The sequence below is a fragment of the Ceratotherium simum genome, chromosome 9 (assembly GCF_057802395.1).
Source record: "Ceratotherium simum simum isolate JZ-2026a chromosome 9, ASM5780239v1, whole genome shotgun sequence".
In the NCBI taxonomy this organism is placed as follows: Eukaryota; Metazoa; Chordata; class Mammalia; order Perissodactyla; family Rhinocerotidae; genus Ceratotherium; species Ceratotherium simum.
In genome coordinates this window covers 60,520,611-60,547,647 of record NC_141908.1, presented here as the reverse complement: position 1 = coordinate 60,547,647, position 27,037 = coordinate 60,520,611, and the positions used below count along the sequence as shown (strand labels likewise).

Below are 27,037 nucleotides of genomic sequence, written 5' to 3'. Positions count from 1 at the left end.
TTAGCTCTTGAGAGATTTTTATTTCCTCATCTTTTTCCTCAATTATGGGCAAGAAAATTACTCATTTTTATTTTATTCATTTTAAGAAACTGCGCTTAAAACCAACTAACAAAATATCTCGGTATGAGAGAATCTAAAAGTTTTTCTAAAATGTGGTGTAGAGAAAACATATGAACTAACAAGTTGAGGGAGGAACTGTCACTAAGTAAAAAATATTTTTAGTTAAATAATTCTTATTTCCTGAGATACCTTTCTCTTGTTTGTTTTCACTCTGACCACATAAAAGTCAAGTATCTGTAGTAGTGTACAAATGTAAATCATCATTGTTGATAAAAATCCCCAAGAAATGGAGAGCTAACCTTTCACTCAGTGGGAAACCCCTCGCAGGAACTGCAAATAGCAGCCTTGTAACAATCTGAACTAATTCTTCTCTGTTAGCTTTGGAATTTGATAAAAGATTTGTTGGCCTCCTTTGAGCTTTACTGGTGGTAAAATGCCTTCTAACAGAACTTTTAGAGATTTTAAATTTACAAACAGATAAAGCAAATGTTTGGGGATCAAATCTGGGCCAAATGCCAGGAATTTCACAAGCAAAGCAAAAAATATTTCACTGGTCTTTCCAAGTGATTAAAAATACTCTTTGAAGCTGTTATTATTATTTTTCAAAATAAGTATTTTTAAAAGACACTGAATACTTTTTTTTTTTTTTTTTTTTTGGCTGAGGAAGATTCTCCCTGAGCTAACATCTGTGCCAATCTTCCTCTATTTTGTATGCGGGTCACCGCTGCAGCATGGCTGCCGACCAGTAGTGTAGGTCCGCGCCCAAGATCTGAACCTGGGCCGCCAAAGCAGAGCACACTGAACTTAACCCCTAGGCCACATGGCCGGCCCTGAATACTTTTTATCAGATTTTCAGTTTAGTTTCAGCGTGTTATAGCACGGACAGTTGGCCTCCGTAAAAATGTGTTATATGAGTGAAGTTCTAAAAGTACCCGCTCAAATTCAAAATTAATGCATAGCTTTAAGGTTGCCCACTTACTGTTAATACTGAATCTGCTGTGTGTGTAAACACTAGACCTTTTTTGTTAATAGTTTCCGATAATCATTAGAACTGACTGCTGTCTTTAGATTTTTTAATTTCAGTGACTTATTTAATGTTGGAGCTCAAAGTTTACGTGACAACCTCCTTAGTGTATAGGACAGACGTCATTTGCTGCAAGTCCATTTCATGGACTCCTCTGCAAGTTCTCACCTTGGAATTACCTTAAGCAAAAATCATGAGGCAGCTGGACTGGCATACCTGCTCACTACCCTCTCTCCCACTGTCAGGGATACATTCCAAGGGTAGCTGTTTCCCAAAGGCCTGACCACTTCCCTAGCATATTGCCTGAAATGCCAAAATTCTCTCCTCATCTTCAGTCGAAAGACCACTTCATTTCCTTACCATCTGTCCTTGGAGGAAAGTATAAATGACTCCGCCGAGGTTAGAGTGAGTAGTAAGGTAGTATATACTCTATCTCTCTAGGGCATTTGCAACTTAAAAGAAGACATAAAATATCAAAACTTTACGGGCCAGCCCGGTGGTGCAGCAGTTAATTGCGCGCGATCCGCTTCGGTGGCCTGGGGTTCACAGGTTTGGATTCCGGGCATGCATAGATGCACTGCTTGTCAAGCCATGCTGTGGTGGCGTCCCATATAAAGTAGAGGAAGATGGGCACAGGTATTAGTCCAGGGCCAATCTTCCTCAGCAAAAAAGAGGAGGATTGGCATCGGATGTTAGCTCAGGGTTGATCTTCCTCACACACACACACACAAAAATCAAAACTTTAAACCAAATTACTAACTGTTGTGGTGGAATTTCAAGCAATGGAGAAGGTGGGTGGGTGGGAAAGAGAAATTGGAGCTACCCTTCCTCTATGACAATTGACATCACACCCCTTAAAAGAGGTGTAATTCTACCTTAAAATGAGGCCCACTCTGGGAAAATGATTTATGGCATGAATTTGGAGAGAGATTAAGGATAAGGGCAGTATTATAGTGTTATCAGGTTTATTACAACAATTTTGACCACCCTGGGATTAAGGGGAAGATCTTTGCACTACATTACACATTATGGCCTCATTTTTGTAGACCCATGGATACTAAGTGGCCTTGTCCTATCAGATGCTGGTAAAAATGTAGTTTGAGTGCTGAATTGAAATCTGACCTGCTGGATGTACTATGCCTAATCTTTCCATGAATTTTTCATAGAGAGAAACAGAACTATATGATATTGCTACTAAAGTATCTACTTTTTTCTTCTATAGGATGTTGATAAATGGTCTTTTGATGTATTCGCCTTAAATGAAGCAAGTGGAGAACACAGTCTGAAGTTTATGATTTATGAACTGTTTACCAGATACGATCTTATCAACCGTTTCAAGGTCAGAAATGTGGAACAAAAGTGAAATGCTCTTAGAATTAGCTATCTGAATAAGAATGCAAATGTGGAACAAGTCATTAATCAATGCATTTTATAATGTTTCTAGTTGGCAGGTCACAGAACAAGGGGGATGAGTTCACCACGTGATATAGCCACTCTCCGCAGCTTGCTGACATGGCTATATATCCACTTGGATATCATGAGGCCATTATAGCCTCATTCCAACAAGATACAAACATCCCCCTAAATTACTTCTAGAACAGTCATGCAGAGATTGAAAGCTGTGTTTTAAAGAAATATGATCTTCTGTGTTCCTAAAACACAGAATGAACCTTTATTGGCAGCTTTTCTTAAACTGAAATGAAAGGGCTTCTAATTAACTTCATTTAGAGCCATCTAAGCAACAGATTTGGTCCAGATTTCTGAGCACTCTACAGCCTGTACCTTTCATCATTACCTGTGCAATCATGGCATTTTTAGAGCTAGAAGGTACTGGGAGGTCATTTATTTTGACCCCTTGTATTATGGACAGAAAAATGAGACTTCTCCAATTGTAATTGGGAAATTTTACCCTTTTAAGAACCAGCCTTCTGACTTGACTCTGGAAGATATAAACATTTAATGATGACAATACGGGTAAGACTGTTATTTCATCTATCTTAGTTAGACACTTGGGGGTTAAAATCTTTCTCAGAATTGAAAGGTAACAGGTTAATGAAGTAGTTTTTCAGAACTGTCCACATTTAACTTCAAGAAACTACTGCCCACATCTGACTCACTGTTGTGTCCCCTCCCCAGCATTGTTTGCTCATGTTGATTTAGTGCTACTCCTTTGGTCACAATATAATCATAATTATTACTTTTTGCAGATTCCTGTTTCTTGCCTAATTTCCTTTGCAGAAGCTTTAGAAGTTGGTTACAGCAAATACAAAAATCCTTATCACAATTTGATTCACGCAGCTGATGTCACTCAAACTGTGCATTACATAATGCTTCATACAGGTATCATGGTAAGAAAGTCTTTGTAACTGAAGTTTGTTAGTTTGGAACATCAAATTCCATTCTCCTAAGTTTCCATTGTCTCTTTAACGCCATAGAAGTATTACAAGTAGTAATAATGCTTGGATTTTTGAGGGCTGATGAGTTATTCATAATACACATTTTTCAAAAAGTATTTTATCTCTGGAAAAAAAGATTCCCAGATGCAAATGAAAATATACTGCAAATTTTCCAAAATTTGGACTATAGAACCTTTTTCTTGTAAATTCCTTTTCCAATAGGAATCAACCAAAAAAAAAAAAAAAAAAGTGACCTAGAGAAAAAGTCTTTGGGATAAAAGTTATAGTGCTCCTCCCTCATATCATCATGTTCTTCCAAGGTGAACTCAGTAGCTTTTTCTGTTTTTCTTGTGTTGCTAATCACAATCAAATCCTAATAGGGATTTTGGAAATTATTCACGTGAATTTTTCCAATTTCTCCTTTCTCTTCTTTGCATCTGAATGAATCACTGCTTAAGTAAATAAATAATTCAGCAGTGCAAATCCTGGGACAACAATGAGTGGATGATAGGAACTCTGAGACTGCCTGGAATGTTTGTAACGTCTCAGAGCTTAGAATGACTCCCAAAAGCTGAAAAGGGAGGAGCAGCTCTTCCTTCTGAAGGTTCCAAACTGAAGTGGGTTCAAATGGGGGTAAGCCATGTGAGATCCCCAAATCTTAGTACCTTCTTGATTCCTCGTGTGTCAACCTAGGCTGAAGCAGTGCCATAAAGTACATGTCAGTAGAATGTTTCGCCAAACCACATAATACGCATTGCTGACCTGTTTAGATTTCAGAAGCCACCCTTTTCTATAGGCAAGGGTCATTGGCACTCAGATCTATGTAGCTAGTACTCTTTGGAGCCCAGAGATTCTTAATACCTCATCTTTCTACACCAGAGACTGTATTCCTAACCTGGTCCTAAGCAAAGCCCTTAGGGCCACAGTAAGTTATCCTGAAGATCTTGAAAACTTTTAACAGGTACATGATTCTCCAAGTTTATTGCATACAGAAAATTTTCATCATTATTTCATTTTTGCCCAAGAAACTATAGTTGTTTGCTACATATAACATCTATTTGCTTTGATTCATCTGATAGTGTCTCATATGATGATTGAAGAAATTGTCTATTCCTCTTCTCCGTCTTTCTTTGCCTCCAAAATGTTGCAGATCCATCAAGCTTTGGACTCAGATCGCACTCCTGCCCCATGTTCCAATTATCTGTTGCTGCAAAGCAGACTACTCCAAAACTTAGTGGCTTAAAACAATAATTTATTAATATCTCTCAAGGGTCTGTGGTTAGAAATGTCCCAACTAGAAAGTTCTCACCTGGGGTCTCTCATGTGATTTCGATCAGCTAGCAACTACAGCTGAAGACATCTGAGGACATCACTGGGCAAGACATCCACAATGGTTCATGCATATGGCTGGCATTGACAATGGCTAATGGCTGGGAGCTCAGCAAGGCTTTTAATAAAGGATTTTCTTAGAATCTCACCACCAATTCAATAGAAATATGCATTCTATGACAAGATTACAAAGTAATATAATAATAGGAGTTAAGTCCTATTTGGGAGGGAGGCAGAAATCTCAAAAACCTTCACCAATGCAGTGGCATGACCCTCTTGTGACCTTTTAGAAGGCTGAACTGTGTGTTGTTAACCTTGTACCTTGTGTTTTCCTGTTTTAAGGTGTACGTGTGGGCATCACTGACAAGGTGTAAGTGTGCCCATTGGGCTAGATCAAATGCAGTCATGGCTGGGCTTGGTCTTTGGTTGAAGTTTACTCACCATTCATTCCAAGAGTCTGACTTGACATTTAAAGGAAGGAAGTAGAGGTTACCAATAACAAGTAGCAACTCAAACATTCAAAGATATAACTTTAAAATGTTGTGAGCGGGGGCCAACCTAGTGGCGTAGCGGTTAAGTGCGCACGCTCTGCTGCGGCGGCCCAGGGTTCGGATCTGGGGCGTGCACCAACGCATCGCTTGTCAAGCCATGCTGTGGCGGCCTCCTATATAAAGTGGAGTAAGATGGGCACGGATGTTAGCCCAGGGCCAGTCTTCTTCAGCAAAAAGAGGAGGATTGGCAACAGATGATAGCTCAGGGCTGATCTTCCTCACAAAAAAATAAACAAATAAAAGAATAAAAAAATAAAATACTGTAAGCTTTTTAAAAGTAGTATATGGAACATTCTTTAAACTCATTTCTCTTTCTAGCATGTGTTCACATACACACACACACAGAAATTCTTTTCAAGCTCTTTTGGTTTAATGAGGCTTTATTGTTACAGCTGTTTCTTGAACTCTTTGCTTTCGCTTGGTTTGATACGCATGGCAATTAGTGTGGAAAACAGTGTCTCCTGACAGCCCCAAATGCTGTTACACTTAAAAAGTTGCTTCAACATCTTCCTGGTTAGAGCTGCCTGCTTTTTCCTTTGTAAAGCCTTGGTCTTGAATCTGCTAGTGAGGTGATTTTCATTTCAAGTGTTTGGCATTTCTTCTTTCCTGAATTCTGTAGCTTTGAAAAAGTTAACTGAAAAATGAAATATTTAAGTGTTACTCTGGAATGGAAACTGGACTGATTAAGTTTCCTCAGAACAAGATGGAATGGAAAAGTAATGCCTACTTCAGTATAATAAAATATCCACTTTCATTATGAAGTGCAATGAGAGATATATGCCATTTCAAGCTGGGAGGTAACCAGGATTTCATTATTTTAATATACTTTTCTGCTCAAGTACTTTTTTTTTTTTTGCCGCAAATGTAAAGGGAGACAAATAAAAGTCTCCTATTCCAGCTTCAGAACCTCTGTTCTGAAGGTGACATTGAAGAGATGAGGGATGCTGTATTAGTGAGTAAAGAGAGAAATTCAAATCCACAGTGTGACTTTACCCTCAGATTTGCAAGGAAGATTTGTTCCAGGATATAACAAGCCATTTCAATTTCTCTGGAAGAGGGAGGAGATCTGGCCCAGCCTGGCATGACCCCTAGAAAGTTGAAGTTGTTAATAAAGATCACATAGTTACGTTTTGAAAGGACCATGACTTACTAATTGTAAATATAGCTTCACTCTACTTTAGCAGGTTTGGTTTGGAAACTTGTTTCCAATTTGACTCATCCTTCGGGAAAAAAGTATCAGTGGGCTCTTTACTCACTCCTTAGTTTGGCTATTACAAAAATAGTCTAGTGGGAGACTGTCAGTGTTGTCTGGGATCAGGAAAATACATTTAAACTAAAAGGAGTAATGAGAAATTTTATGATAGATGGTGAAAGGAAAGGCAAAATGAATTTACAAATTAATGGACTATTTTCTCAAAACTGGGTTACACTGCCAGCTTGACAGTTTTTGGAAAGCTCTTTTAACAAGGTTTTCTTTAGATGAACAAGTGGTGGTAAGTGAGTATTAATTTTCATGTATATGAATGTGTTGGTTCTTTGAACCATACAAAGCATTATAGAAATACTCATTTAGCTGAAACCCCTCAGATTTGATATAGAGAAGGCTGGGTCACTTACTTTAGCATTTTAGTTGATGCCCTGCTGTGTCAGGATGGTCTTATCAGTGTGACATTTATGGAGCACTACAGGAACAACCCAACACTGTCAGGTGACTAATGCAGTCTGTCACCTGCAAAATATTCAGAGAACCATTGCCATTGTAATGAAGCCATTGTCCTTTAGTTTTTTAATGTCATAGGGAACACCTTCAGGCCTGGGAGTAGGCAGTGCAGGGGAGAGTTGATGCTGTACACTCTCTGTCTCCCTCTCTCTGTTTTGTCACTTAATTAACTTGTAGTCCTGTGCCACAGTGACAATGGTGTGTGGTAGCTCAATCCATTTGCTAAAGAGCAAATTCTTCACTGAGTGCTGCCAAGCCACCTCCAAATGTCTCCTTGGATATGAAATGATCCAAGGGCCTTGGCAAGGGAACATTTGCATTTCAGGGCTCCTGGCACTGTGTTCTCTCTAATCTAAGAGTAGAAGAGAGATGGCTTGAAGTCTATTTCCTTTGGAACTTGTAGTCCACTGACTACACCCAGAAATAGCCTCCCACACTCTAGAATGACTCAATTTTTCTCCAATCAATCTACAGAAAATTTGCCACTATGTCTCTATTCTACAAACTACGTGGACATTCTGTTCTTGTAAATGGCTTCCCATACAACACTGTTTGGCAGAGTGGAAAGTGGGCCTTCAAGGCAATCACACGTAGGTTTGAAACCCTACTTCCCCAATTTCTAGCTCAGTCACTCTCTACCTTGGTTCCCTTGTCACTACAATGTGGTTAGTGATACCAACTACCTTGTAGTACAACAGTGAGGAGTCAATGATGTTATATATGTAAAGTACCTAACCTAGTTCCTGAGACATAGTAGCTATTAGCACATACCCTAATGTCAATAAAAATTATTATGAACGTATTATATTATATTAACTTATGTGTATTATGTATTAATATTATTATAATATACTTTCTTTCTATACTGGGTAAATTATAGCAAACTACTTCAGCCTATTCAAAGAGATAGAGGAAAAAAGGGTACAACGCTATAATTTAGGCTAAAAGATTTGTTAATTATGCTCTTTAGACACACCAGGAACCAATAGGCCAATGAGATTTTCTGACCTAAAATTCTCCCAGCCCTATACAAACACAGATATACTTTCTCTATCGCACAAACACACACAAACACTGAATAATTCAGATATGAAAATTACATTATGTCTTAAATCGAAGCTCTATTAGCTTCTACCCATCAATATATCCAGTTAAATTATCTAGAAATTCTGCTTTTGAAACCTAAGACTAATGTGTTCCTTTGATTAATGAATGCTATTGTCATCCATAGAAGGAATATTGTGATCTGTGGAAGGAACAGAAACTTTGGAATCAGATAGATTTTGGGGTGAATTCCTGCTCTATCACTTGAGAGCTATGTGACCTTTGGCAGGTTGATTCACTTCTTCAGGACTCAGCTTTGTTGTCTGCCAAATAAAGATAAAAATATTTACCTAGAAAATGATAAATAAGGTTGTTAAAAAAATTAAATGAGACCATCTAACTAAAATGTCTAGTTAATGTTAGTTCCTTCTCCTTTCTTTCCATCATCATTGTACATGCTATTAATGGCAGTCAACACCTCCCTATGATATAATTTGAGGACTTCCCATTTTAGAGCAAATCTACATGAGCATTTCTCTAGGCAAAATGCAACCTGCAGTGTGGATGAAGCGCAGTGTCTGCATTGCTCATGAGTCATCATTTTAACCCTTTATTTCTGCCCATTAGGAATCAGAAGAACCTAGGTTATGTACGGACGACTGTTCTAGTTGGGAAGAGTGGTATGATTCAGCCTCATTCCCTCTGGCTTGTCCTCATGAATCATTTACAAAACGTATGAATTTAAGCATCCATTTTCTGAGTTAGAATTCTCATTGGACACCAGCATACAATGAATCAGCAAATAAAGAGCGAAAAGATCAGCCTAAAATTCTACTTTAATATAAAATAGATGTATTTTTCAATTAAGTGTAAAAGTTCATTGTTTCTCTCTTCCTAAACTACTTTATAATGTAACTTAATTATTAAGATTATAGTGTGGCAATAAATAAGAGGGATTCATGGAGGAGGTACAATATGGGAGGCAGAGATTAATGAGATTAAAAACAGGAAACATATATAATCAATTTTGATAGCTAGAAAGATAATTTTAAATACTTACAAGACAATCTGTAATTAAAATCCATCTCTGATTTCATAATTTAATTTTTTCTACAATTAGAGCTTTATATTCTATATTATTGTGGTAGATATTGAACATTGCATTTTTAAAAATCAGTTAAATCTGTAAATCTTAGATATAACCAACAGGAAATACTTAAGAAAATGGGTGCTTTTTTTTCTAGGAACAATTTTTTTTTAACAAAACAATGGGTTTCTGAGGGTACAAAAACTGGTTTAACTTCAATTGCCATTCATTTCATGGAGTCTCACCGGGGACATTGCAGGCTCCGTCCCACTTATTAAAAGGGTTTTAATAAGGTCATATTCTTCCTTTTAATGATTCACAATTAAATGCACCTATAAACACAGGAAAGCTTGTTATATCAACTCGCTTTGGTTCTGAAAATGATTTCTGCTTCTAATCCAACTGTGAGGCATTTATTCTTGAATTGCAATCACTAAAGATATGTTAGCTCACTATTATTTTCCAGCTTCAATGCCTTAATCAATGTATTTAAGGTAGTAAGTCCAGTAAAATGCCATGATTCTCTATTTATTATATGACAATACTTGTGATAGGCACAGTGCATACATTAGCTTTAAACTTCTTTTAAACTCCACAGGGGAATGATCACTAATTCTATTTTCATGGGAACTGTGGCTGAGAGGGTAAATAACTTATTTGCTTGAGGATGAACAAAGATTTAAAACCAGGGTTGCCTGATTCCACAGTCTCTTCCCACTACCCAAAGCTCCTCCTAATGCAAAACTGGTGAAGTTCAATTTAACAGAGAAATATTAAGTTCCTACTATGTGCCAAATACCATGATAGGTTATGTGAAAGGAGCAAAGATTAATAAGACGATGCCTTTGGCAACTATGAGACTCAACAGTTGTCACCTCCTTCGTTTTTTGACTCATGGACCTACAATGGCTCCCTCTTGCCTTTTATACAAAATCCAAATTCATCAGTTCTAATCAAAGTAGTCTATCAACTCTTTCCCGTACTCTACACTCTCTTTTCAACCCCACTTCACTTGACTTTCCAACACGATTGTACTATTGGCAATTCAATTTCCATACAGGCCTCTATAGTATCATTCTACATTTGTTCTTTCTATTTAGAATCTCTCTGTTCCCAATCTTACATTTAGCTACCAATCTTTGTCCATCCTTCTTCCAAGATCCACTGCCACCAAATAGACATCCTCTCTCTCTGCCCTTCTATTGCACCTTTATTCTGTGACTTTTTATCAAGTATGCATGTAGTTTACCTTATATTTTCCTGTTGCTTTGTGCAAGGTCTTTAATTGTTTCAAGTGTATGGAATAAAACCACTGTGAATAAGCTCCATATAATTTTGGATCCTCCATTCTTATCATCCAATACTACCTACTTGTAGCACTGTCCAAAAGAACTTTCTGTGATGATGGAAATGGTTTGTATCTGCACTATTCTATATGGTAACCACTTGTGACGTGACTATCAGGTAGTTGAAATGTGGTTACTGTGACTGGGAAAGTGAACTTAATTTTATTTATTTTTAATTTAAATAGTCACATGTGATTATCATATTGGACAGCGCAGTAAAAGTGTTATGCAAAATGTGATGAATCAACTATTGAATTACCTAATAATAGTAGAGAAATTTTGTTAAGCCATCCCATTGATAACAAAAAAGATCAATGTATATGAAGCAGGTGGCCTGGATTTTATGTGAAACCATTTGTTCTTTCACTGTTATTAAGTTTAATTGCACATAGAATACATGTGTTATGAATAGCAAATTTGGTAAATCTTAGAAACGTCTAAATCTTTAAATATAAAAACTAATTCGCGGGGGCCAGCCCACTGGCGCAAGCGGTTAAGTGCTCGAGCTCAGCTGCGGCAGCCCGGGGTTCGCTGGTTCGAATCCTAGGCACACACCGACGCACTGCTTGTTGAGCCATGCTGTGGTGGCGTCCCATATAAAGTAGAGGAAGACAGGCACGGATGTTAGCTCAGGGCCAGTGTTCCTCAGAGAAAAGAGGAAGATTGGCATCAGATGTTAGCTCAGGGCTGATCTTCCTCACAAAAAAAAATAATAATTCGGTTTCTCTAATGAGCAAAGTGAATATTTTCAACTCTTAGATGGAGAATTTTCTCATAGTAGGGTCTTTTACAAAAGTTAAGCTAAAAGAAATTTTAATGATGTATAAACTATATGTTAAAAATCACTAAACTCTGAGTGATTTCATGAGAACTCAAATTGGTAAGGCTGTGAGTTTAAAATCCAGTCAGGGTTACCTTTTACATAATAGAAAATTACTCTTTTTCCAGTTAGCAAGGAAAATTATAATGTCTGGACTTTAAACTTACAACCCGTGAAACAATCATTGACCTCGTTAAGCATCCATTAAGCACAATTAATGGAAGTGAAATAGGAAGAAAAAATTTTTTAAAATCAGTAAAAACAATTTTATATGATTGCTTATATTGGGTGCACTGAAAATCTTTTTTGTAGAAAGACAACAAGCCCTCTGCTTTCTAATATAATGGAATCTTTTTTTAATTTACCAGCACTGGCTCACTGAGCTGGAAATTTTAGCAACAGTCTTTGCCGCTGCCATTCATGATTATGAGCATACGGGAACCACAAACAACTTTCATATTCAGACAAGGTAAGTTAGAGAAAGTATTAACTTTTCCAAGTTAAAACTTGAAATTTATTTTCCTGCATATTAGTTGTTTTTAGGAGGATTTAAAAATAATAATGAAGATGTCTAATAAGAGTAGGTTTAGTGGATTTTAGGAAAATTCCTTAACATGCAAACACATCAATCAAGTATTGTTTATCAGGAAACTTGTATATATTTGGTGGCATATTTAGCTATTTAAAGAACATAAAAATGTGTAAGATAATTTCTTTCTGCCCAGAACTTACACTCTGAACTATCACAAGTCAGACATTTACTCACTGAGAAAAATCTTGCAACATATTGTTTAAGGCATCAATTTGGTATCATTATGTATTTGAAAGTAATAAAATAGCACTTCTGAGAAAAAGATCTAAATCAAAGAAATCTTATTTCCAGGTTAGTATGAAGTGTTAAATTTAAAATAATTGGAATATGAAATTTTTTAATCACCAGATATGATAATCACAATTATTAGAATCATTTAATCGCTAAATTATGATATCACCAGATGGTGATAATGGCAATTATTATAATCAAAACACCAGAGTGGGGGTGTATTAGTCTACTAGGGCTGTCTTCACAAAACACTACAAATTGGTGGTTTAAATAGAAATTTTCTCACAGTTCTAGAGACTAGAAGTCTAAGATCAAAGTGCCAGCAGATTTGGTTTCTTCTGAGGCCTCTCTTCTTGGCTTGCAGATGGCTGCCGTCTTCCTGGGTCCTCACATGGCCTTTCCTCTGTGTGTGAGCGTCCCTGGTGTCTCTTTCTCTTCTTATAAGGACATCAGTCATATTGCATTAGGGCCTCACCCTTATGACCTTATTTAATCTTAATTACCTCTTTAAAGGCCTTATTTCTAAATATAGCCACATTCTAAGGTAATAGGGGTTAGGACTTCAACATATAAATTTTGGGGGAACACAGTTCAGTTCATAACAGGAAGGTACTCTAAGATCTTTTTGGTTGTACAGAGATCTCAGTGCCTGGGAAGCAGAATTTGGTCTAGGACTCATCAGGATCCAACTCTCTTTAATATGCATAGGATCCTGAAATTCCTATAAGTCTTTCACTAGTCAGAGATACTTAAGATGGAGATGTAAGTTGAGAGACTGATGTCTGTCTGGAACTATTGTAGAAATCTTTATTCTTGTTGAGGGAAATTTAAACTTAGTTATTTTTTATTCACTTTTTAAATTAATAGACTTTATTTCTTAGAGCAGGTTTAGATTTACAGAAAAACTGAACAGAAAGTATACAGTTCTCATATATTCCCTCCCCCCACCACACAGTTTCCCTTGTTCTTAACATTTCGCATCAGAGTGGTACATTTGTTATGACTGATGAACCAATATTGATACCATATTATTAACTAAAGTCTGTAGTTTGTACATTAGGATTTGGTCTTTGTGTTATACATTGTATGGGTTTTACAAATGCATAATGCCATGTATCCACCATTATGATATCATACACAATAGTTTCACTACTCTAAAAGTTCCCTGTGCTTCACCTTTTCATTCCTCTCTCCCTCCCTCTTTACTTGTGACAACCATTGATCTTGTTAATGTCTCTATAGTTTTGCTTTTCTGAAGTGTCATATGGTTGAAATCATACAATATGATTCTTTGAAATCATACAATATGAATCAGACTGGATTCTTTCACTTAGTAATATACATTTAAGGTTCCTCTATGTCTTTTCAAGGCTTGATAGCTCACTTTTTTTCACTGAAGAATAATATTCCATTGTATGGATGTACCAGTTTGTTTACTTATTCACTTATTGAAAGATATCTTTGTTGCTTCCAAGTTTTGGCCACTATGAGTAAAGCTACTATAAAGGCTCATATGCAGGTTTTTGTGTGGTCTGTTCATTTGTTTTTAGTAACAATATTTATAACAACTGATTTTCCAGCTATAGGAAGTTATTGTTTTGATATGGGGAGCAGAGAAACATTTTATTGAAATATTAGATATTTTAGAGCTTCAAGGGATCCCCAAATGACTGAGACCCACATCGTGGATCATCTGGTCTAAGCCTCACAGTCTAAGAAGAGAAAACAAAGATCAGGAGAGGTGAAATAACCTATTTATATGCACATAGTCTGCCAATGGCAGTGGCAGGATTGAGAACCTGAGAAGAGGGACACGCTCTCAATTCAGTCTACTTAACACTGCTTCCATGGCCAGAGACAGATGCATGATATTTCCAACTTTTATACACTGAGATGGAATGGCTTTAGAAATGATAGCCCCTTGATGGAGATAGATGAAGAGTTGAAATTCAAACAATGAAATATTGGGAAAGGCATTCTGTCTATCCCCAGAGTACCCCAGATTGACAGAGCATGAAGGGAAAAGGTAGACCTTGAAGTCTGGTTGTGTGGCAGGGATGTTACAGCCTACAAATTTTCAGAGTATAGGGAGTTGTTTTGTTTTTATTTGTATCACACATCAAAGGAAAGGTAGACCATGCAGATCATTTCTGCTTATTGAAGGCTCTTCTACATTCACCGAATCCATAATGAGTGAGATTTTAATTGACGACAGCTTATTACTGAGCTGGGCCCTGTATAGGATAGCAGTTTTAGGAGTTGGAGAAGGGAGCAAGTGATTTGTTACCAGTGAACACTTCTTGCTCCTACTGCTTTGAAAAGTGAAGGCAATGGACTAGCCTTCTCTAGCAGCAGTGTTAGATCATGACTTCTAGCTTTCTCCTTTTACCATTCAATTACAACTGGAGGAAGAGTCCCAATTTACTTATACTTTGGACTACAGAGAAGGAGAAAGAGATGGAGAAGAAGAAGGAGGAGGAGGAAGAGAAAAAGTAGGAGAAGAAGGAAGAGGCATAGAAGGAGGAGGGGAAGGAGAAGCAGAGGGAGGAGAAGAAAGAAGAATACATTTTTTCCAATTTTATACTAAAAAACTATATAAAAAGTGGAAAAAAAGGCCTAGTATTTTACTTATCTTCTTATAAATTGTCTATCAGGATCAATTATTTAATGGATTAATTCTACAAGAACTTGAAAATTCTATGAACAAAAACGTTGTAATGACCACACATGCAACAATATAAAGTGCTTGTGCAAATTCTCACTATTGGCTTCACATTTTGTCCAAGGAGAAATAAGGTCTTATGTCACTGATATCAATAATTTTATTGTATTTTATATTATTCATTGTTACTTGGATTTAGAGTGCTTTTCTAATATGAAAACCTATTTACTGGATAATGCAAAATGACTGAAAAATAATTTAGAACATAGTACAAGTCTAGGTTTGAGTTCAATACAGACATTATAATTCATGAAATCCTTGAAAGTATAAATAAACAGAAATAATTTCTTCTTTGTGAAGAGAAAATGCCAAGCTACGTTACCATGGACACTGGATGTTGCTTAGAGTTTTATTCTTTTCTTAGCAGTCAAAGACTATCTCATACGTTAAGACCGTGCTGTATTCTCAGCATCTTATTGGATTTATGAGACAAAATTGTACATACTTTGCTACAATTAAATCTGGTTCAAAAACACATCTTTGCTTGTTGCTGAGAGGAAGAAACAGTGATACTTGGAGCCATATCATGTAATAACTCTGACAAAACTGCCATGGCTAGATTTGAGGTCATATGATACAAATGACATGTGATTTGCAAATCACAGTTTTTCTTATGATCTCAGTGATCTTCTGGAGATACTTGGGCAAGATCTATTTAATTCTCTCTCAAACAAGGATTCCATGTATGCTTTCCTAGTTCAGTTTTCTGTGTATTGAGCTATGATTATTAGTTAAGGAATTTTTAGGCCATGGCTGAGATTAAAAAAAAATCTATTTTGGAGATATGTGCTATCAGTTATCTACATAGTCATCCCACTTTTATGATCGTGCTGGAAACAAAAGAGGAAGTAATTATTCTATTGCCTAATAGGTCATTAAACTAACCTATGTTAGGTTAAAAATCAAGCTTGGCTTATCTGGCCAACTATTAGATACAGATCTCAAATAGATTGCTTGCAACAAAAGCCAGATTTCTTTAGTTCTTTCTTTTATTTGTCCTTTCTACTCTTTGGTAAAAATTCAGTGGTAAGGTCAGTGCTAGGTTATAACTAGGTCTCTGCCCACTGAAAAGCCTGAAATGGTAAGTCTTAGCGAGGCAGTTTTAGTTCTGACAGAGCATGTGTCTACCGGGAGGAAGGAAATGTGAGAGGAGCATGGGTGTTGGAGGAAGTGCTACATGTTTCAACTTGGCTTTCCTTTTGCTATTTTTGTTACGTACCTCCAAATTGCCAGTTTCTGTGGATGGGTTCACCATTTTAATACATCGAACATAGTGGCTCAGTTTCCATTCCACACTTGCAAAATGATCCGGCATCCTAAGAGGATAGAGGAAGATGGGGCAATGACTCCATTATGCAGATCTGAGAATGCTTGGAATATTTCACACTTTATGCTAGGATATCAACTTCAACAATGCAACTTGAAGTAGTTTATTTGATGATCAAATGATCTGAAAATATAGATCGGTCAGAAATAAAAACCTTCCCTTGATGAATACATCATTTTAAAATGCCATGTCTGTTATAAATTGGTAGTGAGACATGTATTTTGTTTTGTTTAAAAAAATGGTTTCCCCAATTTAATTTAATGCTAGAGGACCTATAATATTCAAATTGAATCACAACATTATAAAGGAGAAAAAACTAGATTCATAAATAGACCAAGAGATTTTCGTTATCCCCTGTGCCCTCTACCCAAAGTAATTTTAGTCCAAGGAACTAGTGGTGGTAATTAACTATCTGGAATGGATACAAAGAGATTGATTCATTACTGATTGAATGAGGATGTTAGGTAATTTTTTTTCTCTTTGGCATATCTAGATTATCTGATAGGTATCTGGATTACAAATTGAAAGAAAAAGGCATAAACACATTTAAACTATAAGAATTAAAAGGAAATTAAGGGCCGGCCCTGTGGCTTGGTGGTTAAGTGTGCGCGCTGCGATGCTGGTGGCCCGGGTTCGGATCCCGGGTGCGCATCGAGGCACCACTTCTCCGTTCATCCTGAGGCCGAGTCCCGCATACAGCAACTAGAAGGATGTGCAGCTACGACATACAACTATCCACTGGGGCTTTGGGGGGAAAAATAAAATAAATAAAATCTTAAAAAAAAAAAAAAAAAAAAGGAAATTAAGCACCATGACCAAGTGGAATGTCTCCCCAGGTTCAACATTCAAAAATCAATTAAGGTAATCCATCATATCAACAGGCTAAAGAAGAAAAATCACATGATTATATCAAGATGCAGAAAAAGCATTTGACAAAATCCAACACCCATTCATGATAAAAATGCTCAGTAAATTAGGACTAGAGGGGAACTTCCTCAACCTGATAAACAATATCTATGAAAAACCTACAGCTGACATCATACTTAATAGTGAGAAACTTGAAACTTTCCACTAAGATCAGGCACAAGGCAAGGATGTCCCCTCTCACTGCTGCTTTTCAACATCATACTGGAAATCCTAGCTAATGCAATAAGACAAGAAAAGGAAACAAAAGGTACACAGATTGGGAAGTAGGACATAAAACTGCCTTTGTTTGCAGATGACCTGATAGTCTATGTAGAAAATCCAAAAGAATGGACCAAAAAACTTCTAGAACTAATAAGCAATTATAGCAGGTTTGCAAGATACAAGGTTAATACTTAAAGTCAGTCACTTTCCTATATACCAGCAATGAACAGGTGGAATTTGAAATTAAAAATCACAGTATCATTTACATTAGCATCAAAAATATTGAAATACTTAGGTATATATCTAACAAAATATGTATAAGATGTATATGAGGAAAACTACAAAACTCTGATGAAAGAATTCAAAGAATAACTAAATAAATGGAGAGATATTCTATGTTCATGAATAGGAAGACTCAATATTGTAAAGATGTCAGTTCTTCTCAACTTAATCTATAGATTCAATGCAATCCCAATCAAACTCCCAGCAAGTTATTTTGTGGATATTGACAAACGGATTTAAAGTTTATACAGAGAGGTAAAAGACCCAGAATAGCCAACTCAATATTGAAGGAGAACGAAGTTGGAGAATTGACACTATCCAACTTCAAGACTTACTATTAAGCTACAGTAATCAAGACAAAGTGGTATTGGCAAAAGAATAGACAAATAGGCCAAGAGAATAGAATAGAGAGCACAGAAATATACTTACATAAATATGGTCAACTGATCTTTGACAAAGGAGCAAAGGCAATACAATGGAGCAAAGACAGTCTTTTAACAAATGGTGCTGGAACAACTGGACATCTACATGCAAAAAAATGAATCTAGACACAGACTTTAAACTCTTCACAAAAATTAACTCAAATTGATGATAGACCTAAATGTAAAGTGCAAAACTATAGAACTCCTAGAAGATAAAATAGGAGAAAACCTAGAATATCTTTGGTGTGGCAGTGACTTTTTAGATACAGCACCAGGCACAATTCATGAAAGAAATAATCAATAAGCTGGACTTCATTAAAATTAAAAACTTATACTCTGTGAAAGGCAACATCAAAAGAATTAGAAGAGCAGCTAAAGAGTGGGAGAAAATATTTGCAAAAGATACATCTGAAAAAAGACTGTCATGCAAAATATACAAAGACTCTTAAAATTCAATAAAATAAGAAAATAAACAACCTGATTATGGGGCCGGCCCCATGGCATAGCGGTTAAGTGCGCATGCTCCGCTGCTGGCGCCTGGTTGGGATCCCAGGCACGCACCGAAGCACCGCTTGTCAGGCCATACTATGGCGGCATCCCACATAGAGTGGAGGAAGATAGGCATGGATGTTAGCTCAGGGCCAGTCTTCCTCAGCAAAAGGGAGGATTGGCATGGATGTTAGCTCAGGGCTGATCTTCCTCACAAAAAAAAAAAAAAAAAGGAAAGTAAATAAATAACCTGATTGAAAAACAGGCCTTAACAGATACCTCACCAAAGAAGCTATACAGATGGCAAATTAGCATATGAAAAGATGCTCAACATTATATGTCATCAGGCAAATGCAAATTAAACAGCAATGGGATATCACTAGACATCTATTGAAATGGCCAAAAACCGGAACACTGACAATACCACATGCTACAGAGGCTGTGGAGCAACAGGAACACACATGCATCACTGGTGGGAATGCAAAATGGTATAGACACTTTGGAAGACATTTTGGTGGTTTCTTATAAAACTAAACATACTCTTACCATATGATCCAGCAATCACACTCCTTGGTATTTACCCAAACAAGTTGAAAACATATGTCCATATGAAAACCTGCATGCTGATGTTGATAGCTTTATTCACAATGGCCAAAACTTGGAAGCAGCCAAGATGTCATTCAGTAGGTGAATGGATATATAAACTGTGATACATCGACAATGGATTATTCAGAGCTCAAAAGAATTGAGCTATCAAGCCATGAAGAGATATGGGAGAACCTTGTATGCATATTACTAAGTGTAAGAAACCAGTCTGAAAAGGCTACATATTGTATGATTCCAACTATATGACATTCTAGAAAAGGCAAAACTTTGGAGACAATGAAAAGATCAGTGGTTACCAGGGATTTACGAGGTGAGAGGGATGAATTGGCAGAGCAGAGATTTCTATGGGAATGAAAATACTCTGTATGATACTATAATGGTGGCTACATGTCATTATACATTTGTCTTAACTCATAGACTGTATACCACCGAGAGTGAATCCTAATGAAAACTATGAACTCTGATAACAATGTTCAATGTAGATCCATCAATTGTAACAAATGTACCACTCTGGTAGGGGATGTTGATAATGGGGGAAGCTGTGCATGTGTGGAGCAAAGGGGTATATGGCTTCTGCTCAATACTTCTGTGAACATAAAACTGCTCTAGAAACACAGTCCATTTAAAAAAAATTATCATACTGTAAAAAAAGAAAACTAAGTACTTCTAAAAGTTTAGGTATTTAATTATAGGATTTTTACTGATGAGATGCCTTGTGACTTTAGTATTTTTATTAGACATTCATGAAGTCTAAGGAATTCCTCTACTGGACACTTTGTTTTTAATTCTTAGGTCAGATGTTGCCATTTTGTATAACGATCGCTCTGTCCTTGAGAATCACCATGTGAGCGCAGCTTATCGACTTATGCAAGAAGAGGAAATGAATGTCTTGGTCAATTTATCCAAAGATGACTGGAGGTGAGTTTCAGAGGAAACCTAGAGGAAATTTAATTTCAGGAAAAAGTTAAATTATATGCTTTAAAATGAAGAAAACAGATGAAAGTCAATCCCTTACTCACATTACAAACTCAGTTCCCCTTGACTGGATAACTCTGAGAAGGATTAGTGCCTAGACTTTGGGGGCCGGGCTCTGTTAGATGGAGCAGAACCATTTCCAGGCCAATTCAATATCTATATGCATCATAGCCAATCTGTAAGACCACACACCACACAACAAATACCTTAAGATACGCAATTACATACTCTCTGGAATGGAGCTCTGCTCAAATGTACCAATATGTGTTCTTACATAAATTCAAAATTTTAGTGTCAAACTGATTCTTTCATATATCACTTTTCTATATGTGAAGTTTAGCTTTTTTAAAAAACAAAGAATTCACTATTTGAGGAAAAAACATAAATATAATATACTAAAAAGACCTAGGTACAGAGGGAAATCTTGTATGTTTCTCTAAGGCATCTGTCTGCTTAAAAAAAAAATTACATGGAACGATGATGCTTGTTGCCGTGTAGGGAAAAATAACAAGCTGCACCCCCACACTCCGCATAACCTTTCTTCCTTTCTTCTTGATCCTTAGGTCGTCATCATCCCTGTCATTTGAGTATAGGGTTGCCAGATTTAGCAAATAAAAATAAAAGATGTCCAGTTAAACATGAATTTAAGATAAATATGGAAATTTTTTAGTGTAAATATGTTCCTAATATTTTATGGGACCTACTTAGACTAAAAAGAAAAGATCTTTAACAAAGATCTTGTTAAAAATCAGTTAATGGCCTGAACATGTTCCCATTCAAATGCAAATATGAGATTTTTTTTTTCTTTAAATCAAGGTAAAAAGAAATGTTCAAAGAAAAAGAAGCAACATACGATCAAGAACTGCCTTTAAACAAACAAATAAATAAATACATAAATAAATAAATAAGAAGTTAATTTAGGGTTTAAAACAAGTCCTAATTTCCCATGGTTCTTCAAGCTTCCTGGCTTTTCAAGGCGGCTTTTGCAACGGTAGCAAAAGCTCTCTGGTGGGGGAAGGAGGCACTAGTTTTGGGAATCCAGTGCAGGCCTTTCATTTTATTCCGCAGGAGACAATAGCCCAAGAGGGTTTCCAGACTAGGAAGACCAGGATCTAATTGTAAAGGGATTTAAAATCGACCACTGCGGGGCTGTGTGGAGAATAGCAGGGCAAAGGTAGACGCAGGGATACGAGTTTGGAAGTATTTCCTCAGGTCCCAGAGATCGACTGATTACATCTAGGGTATTAATTTATTTCTTCTTCAGTGATTCTCATTCCCAGAGGTAACATTTATAATATTAAGTTTTTTTTGTTATTCCTTTGAATTAACCTTTTTTCTTCTCAAAGTTGATTCTATTGCTATTTCAGTGTGATTTTTTGCTTATTATATTTTGTCCTTTAAAATCTTTAATAGTTTATTCTAATAATTTATTCCTGTAATATTTTGTAAATTTCTGTATAGTAACTTCTCAGAGTTATCCTAATTGAATGTTTTGATAGAATTGTTTTGGCAAATACTATAACATCATGTAGATTGTAGAATTTAATAGATCCAATACTGTTTCCAAAAAGCTACAAAAGATCTATTTGCTAGTATAAACTTCATAATGTTTTACCAAGAATTAAAATATGGCTAGCTTTTTAAAAACTTGTAGGCTTTCTGTTTGTATATCTGTTTATTTCTTAAAGTAATTTTAGCAACCATAAATGCAATAATTAAAACATTTTGGCAAGAGAAATTCATGAATAAAGGAACATTTCCCTTGTGCACTATTTCGCCTAGTTTATTGATATATTATTAGTCGATTATTGATAATATCTAGCATTTACTGATCACATCTGCAAAGCACAATGTATTTATTAAATTTTATAGATTTCATAGAACTTTTGTCTCGTTTTTCCTTACTTAACGTGAATATTTTGATCAGTTGCTATTGTAATATAGGTCTCTTCATAATTTCAGAGAAAAAATGTAATTGAGAATAGTTTTATGAATTATCTTTAATAGCTTCCATTCCCTTAATATTTAGCTAAAAGTATTCTAAGCAAGCTATCCAATAGCATGAACAGTAATCAGTGTTGATTTCTCATGACTGCCATGTAAAAATCCAATTTTTAGCACCCATGATTTTCAGCAAGAACCTCCAAAATGTGGTTGTTTTAAAAAGATATCATTCAGTCAGATCATCTTTAGGTAAAATATCTTTGACACAAGATCATAATTCAAGTTTACCACATATGTTTAATTAAGCTTACTCTACTGGCCATGCCACAGAATGAACACAAAATCTGATTTCCAGTGTAAGTGACTTTTCTACCTATCTGCACTGAGCAAGCAATGAATTGTAGAGCATGTGAGCCTTTGCTGGGGTGACTTATCTCCCGCTCAGTGTGAGAATGGGTTATTCGTGCATTGGCTTTGTGATATGGTCACTGTATTTACAACGTCTTGGTTAAAATTTCAATAGTACCAATAGCTCTGTCTAGGACTTGTAGAATCAGGGTCCCAAAAGCTTAAACAGAGAATCTCCACTTACTTTAGTGTCTTGGTTTTTCTGGGGTTCTTACGATGCAAGGTCGGCACAGTGGAGTGGTCCACGTGTCAGCTTTGGGAGTGGGAGGTTGGGGTTGAATCTTGTCTCTGCTGTGAACTAGCTGTGGGACTGGGCAACTGACTCAATCTCCTCCGGTGGCAAATAACAATACCCTCTAATATAAACGCACTTAGAACACTGCCTGAACTGAGTAAACCCTGAATAAATAGTGGTGGTTTTATTAACAGCAAATTCTGCACTTAGAATAGTTTTTCTTTAAAATTGGTTAGGATCCTTTCAGATAGAAAAAACAATATCTAGGAATTATGAGTAGGGGAGGGGTGTGAGTGTGGGAGGGGAGAGCATCCAGTTCTTTAAGGGGAGATGGTAAACAGCATCATTCACAGATCACTCTCTTGGCAGCTTCCTGAAGCCAAAAGAGTTAAAGGGTGAAATAACATCAAACTTTTGTGAGTTCTTTTACATTTAAAAAGTAGCATCTTTTGTGCTCATGTGCTCATATCCATTAAGAAAAATAAAATGTGATTAGTGATATTTAAGGAAATCTTCCTCTTGAGAACAATAAAGGGCCAAATAAATGTTTCTCTTTTTAATGACTCCACAGGGATCTTCGGAACCTAGTGATTGAAATGGTTTTGTCTACAGACATGTCAGGTCACTTCCAGCAAATTAAAAATATAAGAAACAGTTTGCAGCAGCCTGAAGGGTAGGTTATTTTCTTTTGTCGTGTTAAAGTTCCACGGGCTTGGACTCAGAAAAAACTGTAATTGGTTACTTTGTTGTGATAATTTGAGCATGTCCTTGGTTTGACAGAATCGACAGAGCCAAAACCATGTCCCTGATTCTCCATGCGGCAGACATCAGCCACCCAGCCAAGTGCTGGCAGCTGCACTACCGGTGGACCATGGCCCTGATGGAGGAGTTTTTCCTGCAGGTGCTTCTTTTACCCTTTGTGCAGATGTATTTGGAAACAGTGACTGTGCATATTGACATACATTTTTTCTGTACAGAATCCAGGGCTTGTGAGTTACTATTATCAACTGGTCACAACACATTCTTGGGACTTTAGGCAGAATTTATTAATCTTTCAGATAAATGTATTAAATAATCCTACATTGTATAATACATGTTTTAAAGAGAATCAAGTCTTGGATTGCCACTCTCAAGAAAGAGAGAAACAAATTAGAGTTGTTATCCGCTGTTAAGATGTAAAATGCTAGAGCAGAGATAGCAAATAGCTTTCATTATAAAAAGGAGAAGGGGAGGCTATATAAAACTTCTGCATACATCTTGTTGGTTAGAATTTAATCATATATGCATAGTTGCAAGGGAGGCTGAGAAATAGTTTTTAGCTAGGTGGACACATGCCTAACTAAAAAGATCTATTGTTATGTGAAAAAGTGAGTCTGGATATGGGGAATGGCCAATGGTCTCTACCACAAGTATACATTGTTTTCTCTATAGTGTCCCTGCTCTGTTCCCATTCCCACCTGGGATATTACAATTGTGATGCTAACCACCCAGTGTTAGCATCAGATCCCACAAGTCAATGGCTCAGTCTTCCACAAGACTGGCTCCACTTCAGATGCCAGCCCCAAGTGGGGACCCAGGACACCAGCACTTCTGATCACTGGTTACAAATTCAGGGGTTCCCACGACCCTTCCCAGGTTTGATAATTTGCTAGAATGACTCAAAGAAGTCAGAAGAGTGCTATACTTACAATTATAGTTTTATTTTAAAGAATACAACTCAGGAACAGCTAAATGAAGAAGTGCAGAGGGCAAGGTCTGGAAGGGTCTCAGAAGTGGAGCTTCCATGCTCTCTCCCCATAGACTCAGGATGTGTCACCTTCCTGGCACATCAATGTGTTCACCAACCAGGAAGTGCCACTGAGCTTTGGTGACCAGAGATTTATGAGGGTTTCGTTACATAGGCATGACTGATTGAATCATTGGCCATGTGATTGAACTCAACCTCCAGCACCCCTCCCCTCCCAGGAGATCAGGCTGGCCCAAGTTACAACCCTCTAATCATGTGGTTGGTCTTTCTGGTGACCAGCTTCCATCGTGAAGCTATGTAGGGGGTCTGCCGGGAGTCACATAATTAACATAACAAAGAGTCTCCTTATCACTCAGGTAAATTCCATGGGTTTTTGAAGCTCTGTGCCAGGAACCAAGGACAGAGATCAGATATGTTCTTTGTTATACCACAGTCCCATTTAGAGAAGCTCATCTTTTATTTCTGTAATTTCAGTTGGTTTGATTTCTCTGTGTTGTTCTTTATTTTTAATGTTTCATTATTGATTTTATACCTATTCTGAAGATACAAAGATGAAATATGTTACTATATTTGGATGACTCTTCTTTCTGTCTCCCATTGTCAGTGGATATGATGTATGGTTTCACTTTGAAATAGCATTGCATAGTCCCAGAGAAAGTTACTGAGTAGCGTCTTCCAAATTCAAATATTTTCATATTAAAAAATAGTTTTTAAAAAATATTTTAATACATTTTGTCCTAAAAAAAGACCAAATGTTAAAATCTGTCCAATCTTGAAGGCCAACTACATGCTATGGCCTATTAAAAATTACACTTTTATATGTTCAACCAATCACTAACCAAAAAATGGTATCTCTAAAGAGACCTCGAGATCTTTAAGAACAACATTGTCATATTAGAGATGCAATAACAGAAGCATGAAGAGGTAAAATGACTTTTCTCAGGTTAAAAAGAAATTTTAAAATATTTTAAATTAAATGATCATGAAAACACAACATAAAATTTGTGGGCTGTGGCTAAAGCAAGCTTAGAGGAAATTTTATAGCTTTAAATGCTTATATTAGAAAAGAACAAAGGTATAAATAAATTATCTATGTTTCCACTCTAATAAGCTAGGAGAAGTTAAGAAAATTAAATCAAAATAAGTTGATGGAAGGAGGTAATAAATATAAAAGCAGAAATTAGTGAAATAAAACAAAGACAAGCAATACCAAAAATTAACAAAGACAACAGCTGGTTTTCTGAAAAAACTAATAAACTTACCAGCAGGATCAAAAAGAGAAAAAAAACGCCACTAATTGTCAATAAAAGAGGTGATATCATTATGGATCCTATATATAGCAAAAGGATAAGGAATATTATGCACAAGTTAGGCCAATAAATTTGATAATTTAGATGAAATCACCAAATTCTTTGAAAGATATAAATTACCAAAACAGACCCAAGAAAAAAATTATAATCTGAATATCCATGCACCTGTTTTTAAACATTGAATTTGTACTTTAAACCCTTCCCATGAAGAAAACTCCAGGCATAGATGGCTTCAATTCTTAATTCCCATTTCAATTCTCAATTCTCAATTCAACTGAAAGAGGACGAATTCTTCCAAACTTTTCAGGAAGAAATAATGCCAGTCTTAAACAAATTCTTTCGTGACACAGAGGAAGAGGGAAGATTGTCAGTATAACCCCTGACAAAACCTGACAGAGAGTTTGCAAGTAAAGAAAATTACACACCCATATCTGTCATGAACCTAGATGGAAAATTCCTTAAAATACTAGCAAATCCAACGTAGCAAAAGAATACATACCACGACCTGAGTTGGTTTAATACTCAAAAAGCATTTAAGGTAATTTACCGTATTAAGAGGAAAAAAGGGAATAATATCATGTTATCATCTCAATAGATGCAGAAAAGCATTTGACAAAATTCAAAATATATTAATTTTAAAAACTTAGCCAACTAGAAATAGGAGACCTCTCTCAACCTGGTAAAAGGTGTCTATGGTTAACAATACTTTACAGTAAAGTATCGAACACTTTTGTGCTGAGATCAGGATATTACTCTTACCACTCCCATCCACCATTGCATTTGATGTTCTGGCCAGCGCAATAAGGTAATAAAAAAACAAAGAAGAGATTGGATAAAAATAAATAAAAGTATCTTCGTTTGCAAAAACATGAGCATCTCCATAGAAAATCGTAAAGAATCTTGTAAAAAGCTGTTAGAACTGATAAATGAGTTTATCAGGGTTGTAGGATCAATTGTATTTCTGTATGCCAGCAGCAAACAATTTAAAAGTGAAATTTTAAAAACAATATTATTTATAATAGCATAAAAATAATATAATATTTGGGAATATGTTTAATTAAGTGCATGTAAAACCTTGATACTGAAAACCACAGAATATTGTTGAGAGAAAATTTTTAAAGACCTATATAAATGGAGAGATATAATATGTTAGTAGATAATATGAAAGTAAGTTAGTAGATTCAATATTGCTAGGATGTCAATTCTTCCAAAATTGATTTATAAACTTAGCATAATCTTATC

At 36.2% G+C, this 27,037-nt stretch overlaps 1 protein-coding gene across 2 annotated transcripts in view; it reads left to right on the top strand.

The window, feature by feature from the left end:
• The window catches only part of PDE1A (phosphodiesterase 1A), a 322,799-nt gene that overhangs the window by 249,386 nt on the left and 46,376 nt on the right, over nucleotides 1-27,037 (top strand). For both annotated transcript variants that reach the window (XM_014784666.2, XM_087434959.1), the window contains exons 5-10: nucleotides 2,307-2,423; nucleotides 3,292-3,432; nucleotides 11,746-11,846; nucleotides 19,969-20,094; nucleotides 23,310-23,411; nucleotides 23,519-23,639. In XM_014784666.2, the coding sequence (XP_014640152.2) occupies nucleotides 2,307-2,423; nucleotides 3,292-3,432; nucleotides 11,746-11,846; nucleotides 19,969-20,094; nucleotides 23,310-23,411; nucleotides 23,519-23,639 (708 nt within the window). The remainder of the gene's footprint in view (nucleotides 1-2,306; nucleotides 2,424-3,291; nucleotides 3,433-11,745; nucleotides 11,847-19,968; nucleotides 20,095-23,309; nucleotides 23,412-23,518; nucleotides 23,640-27,037) is intronic.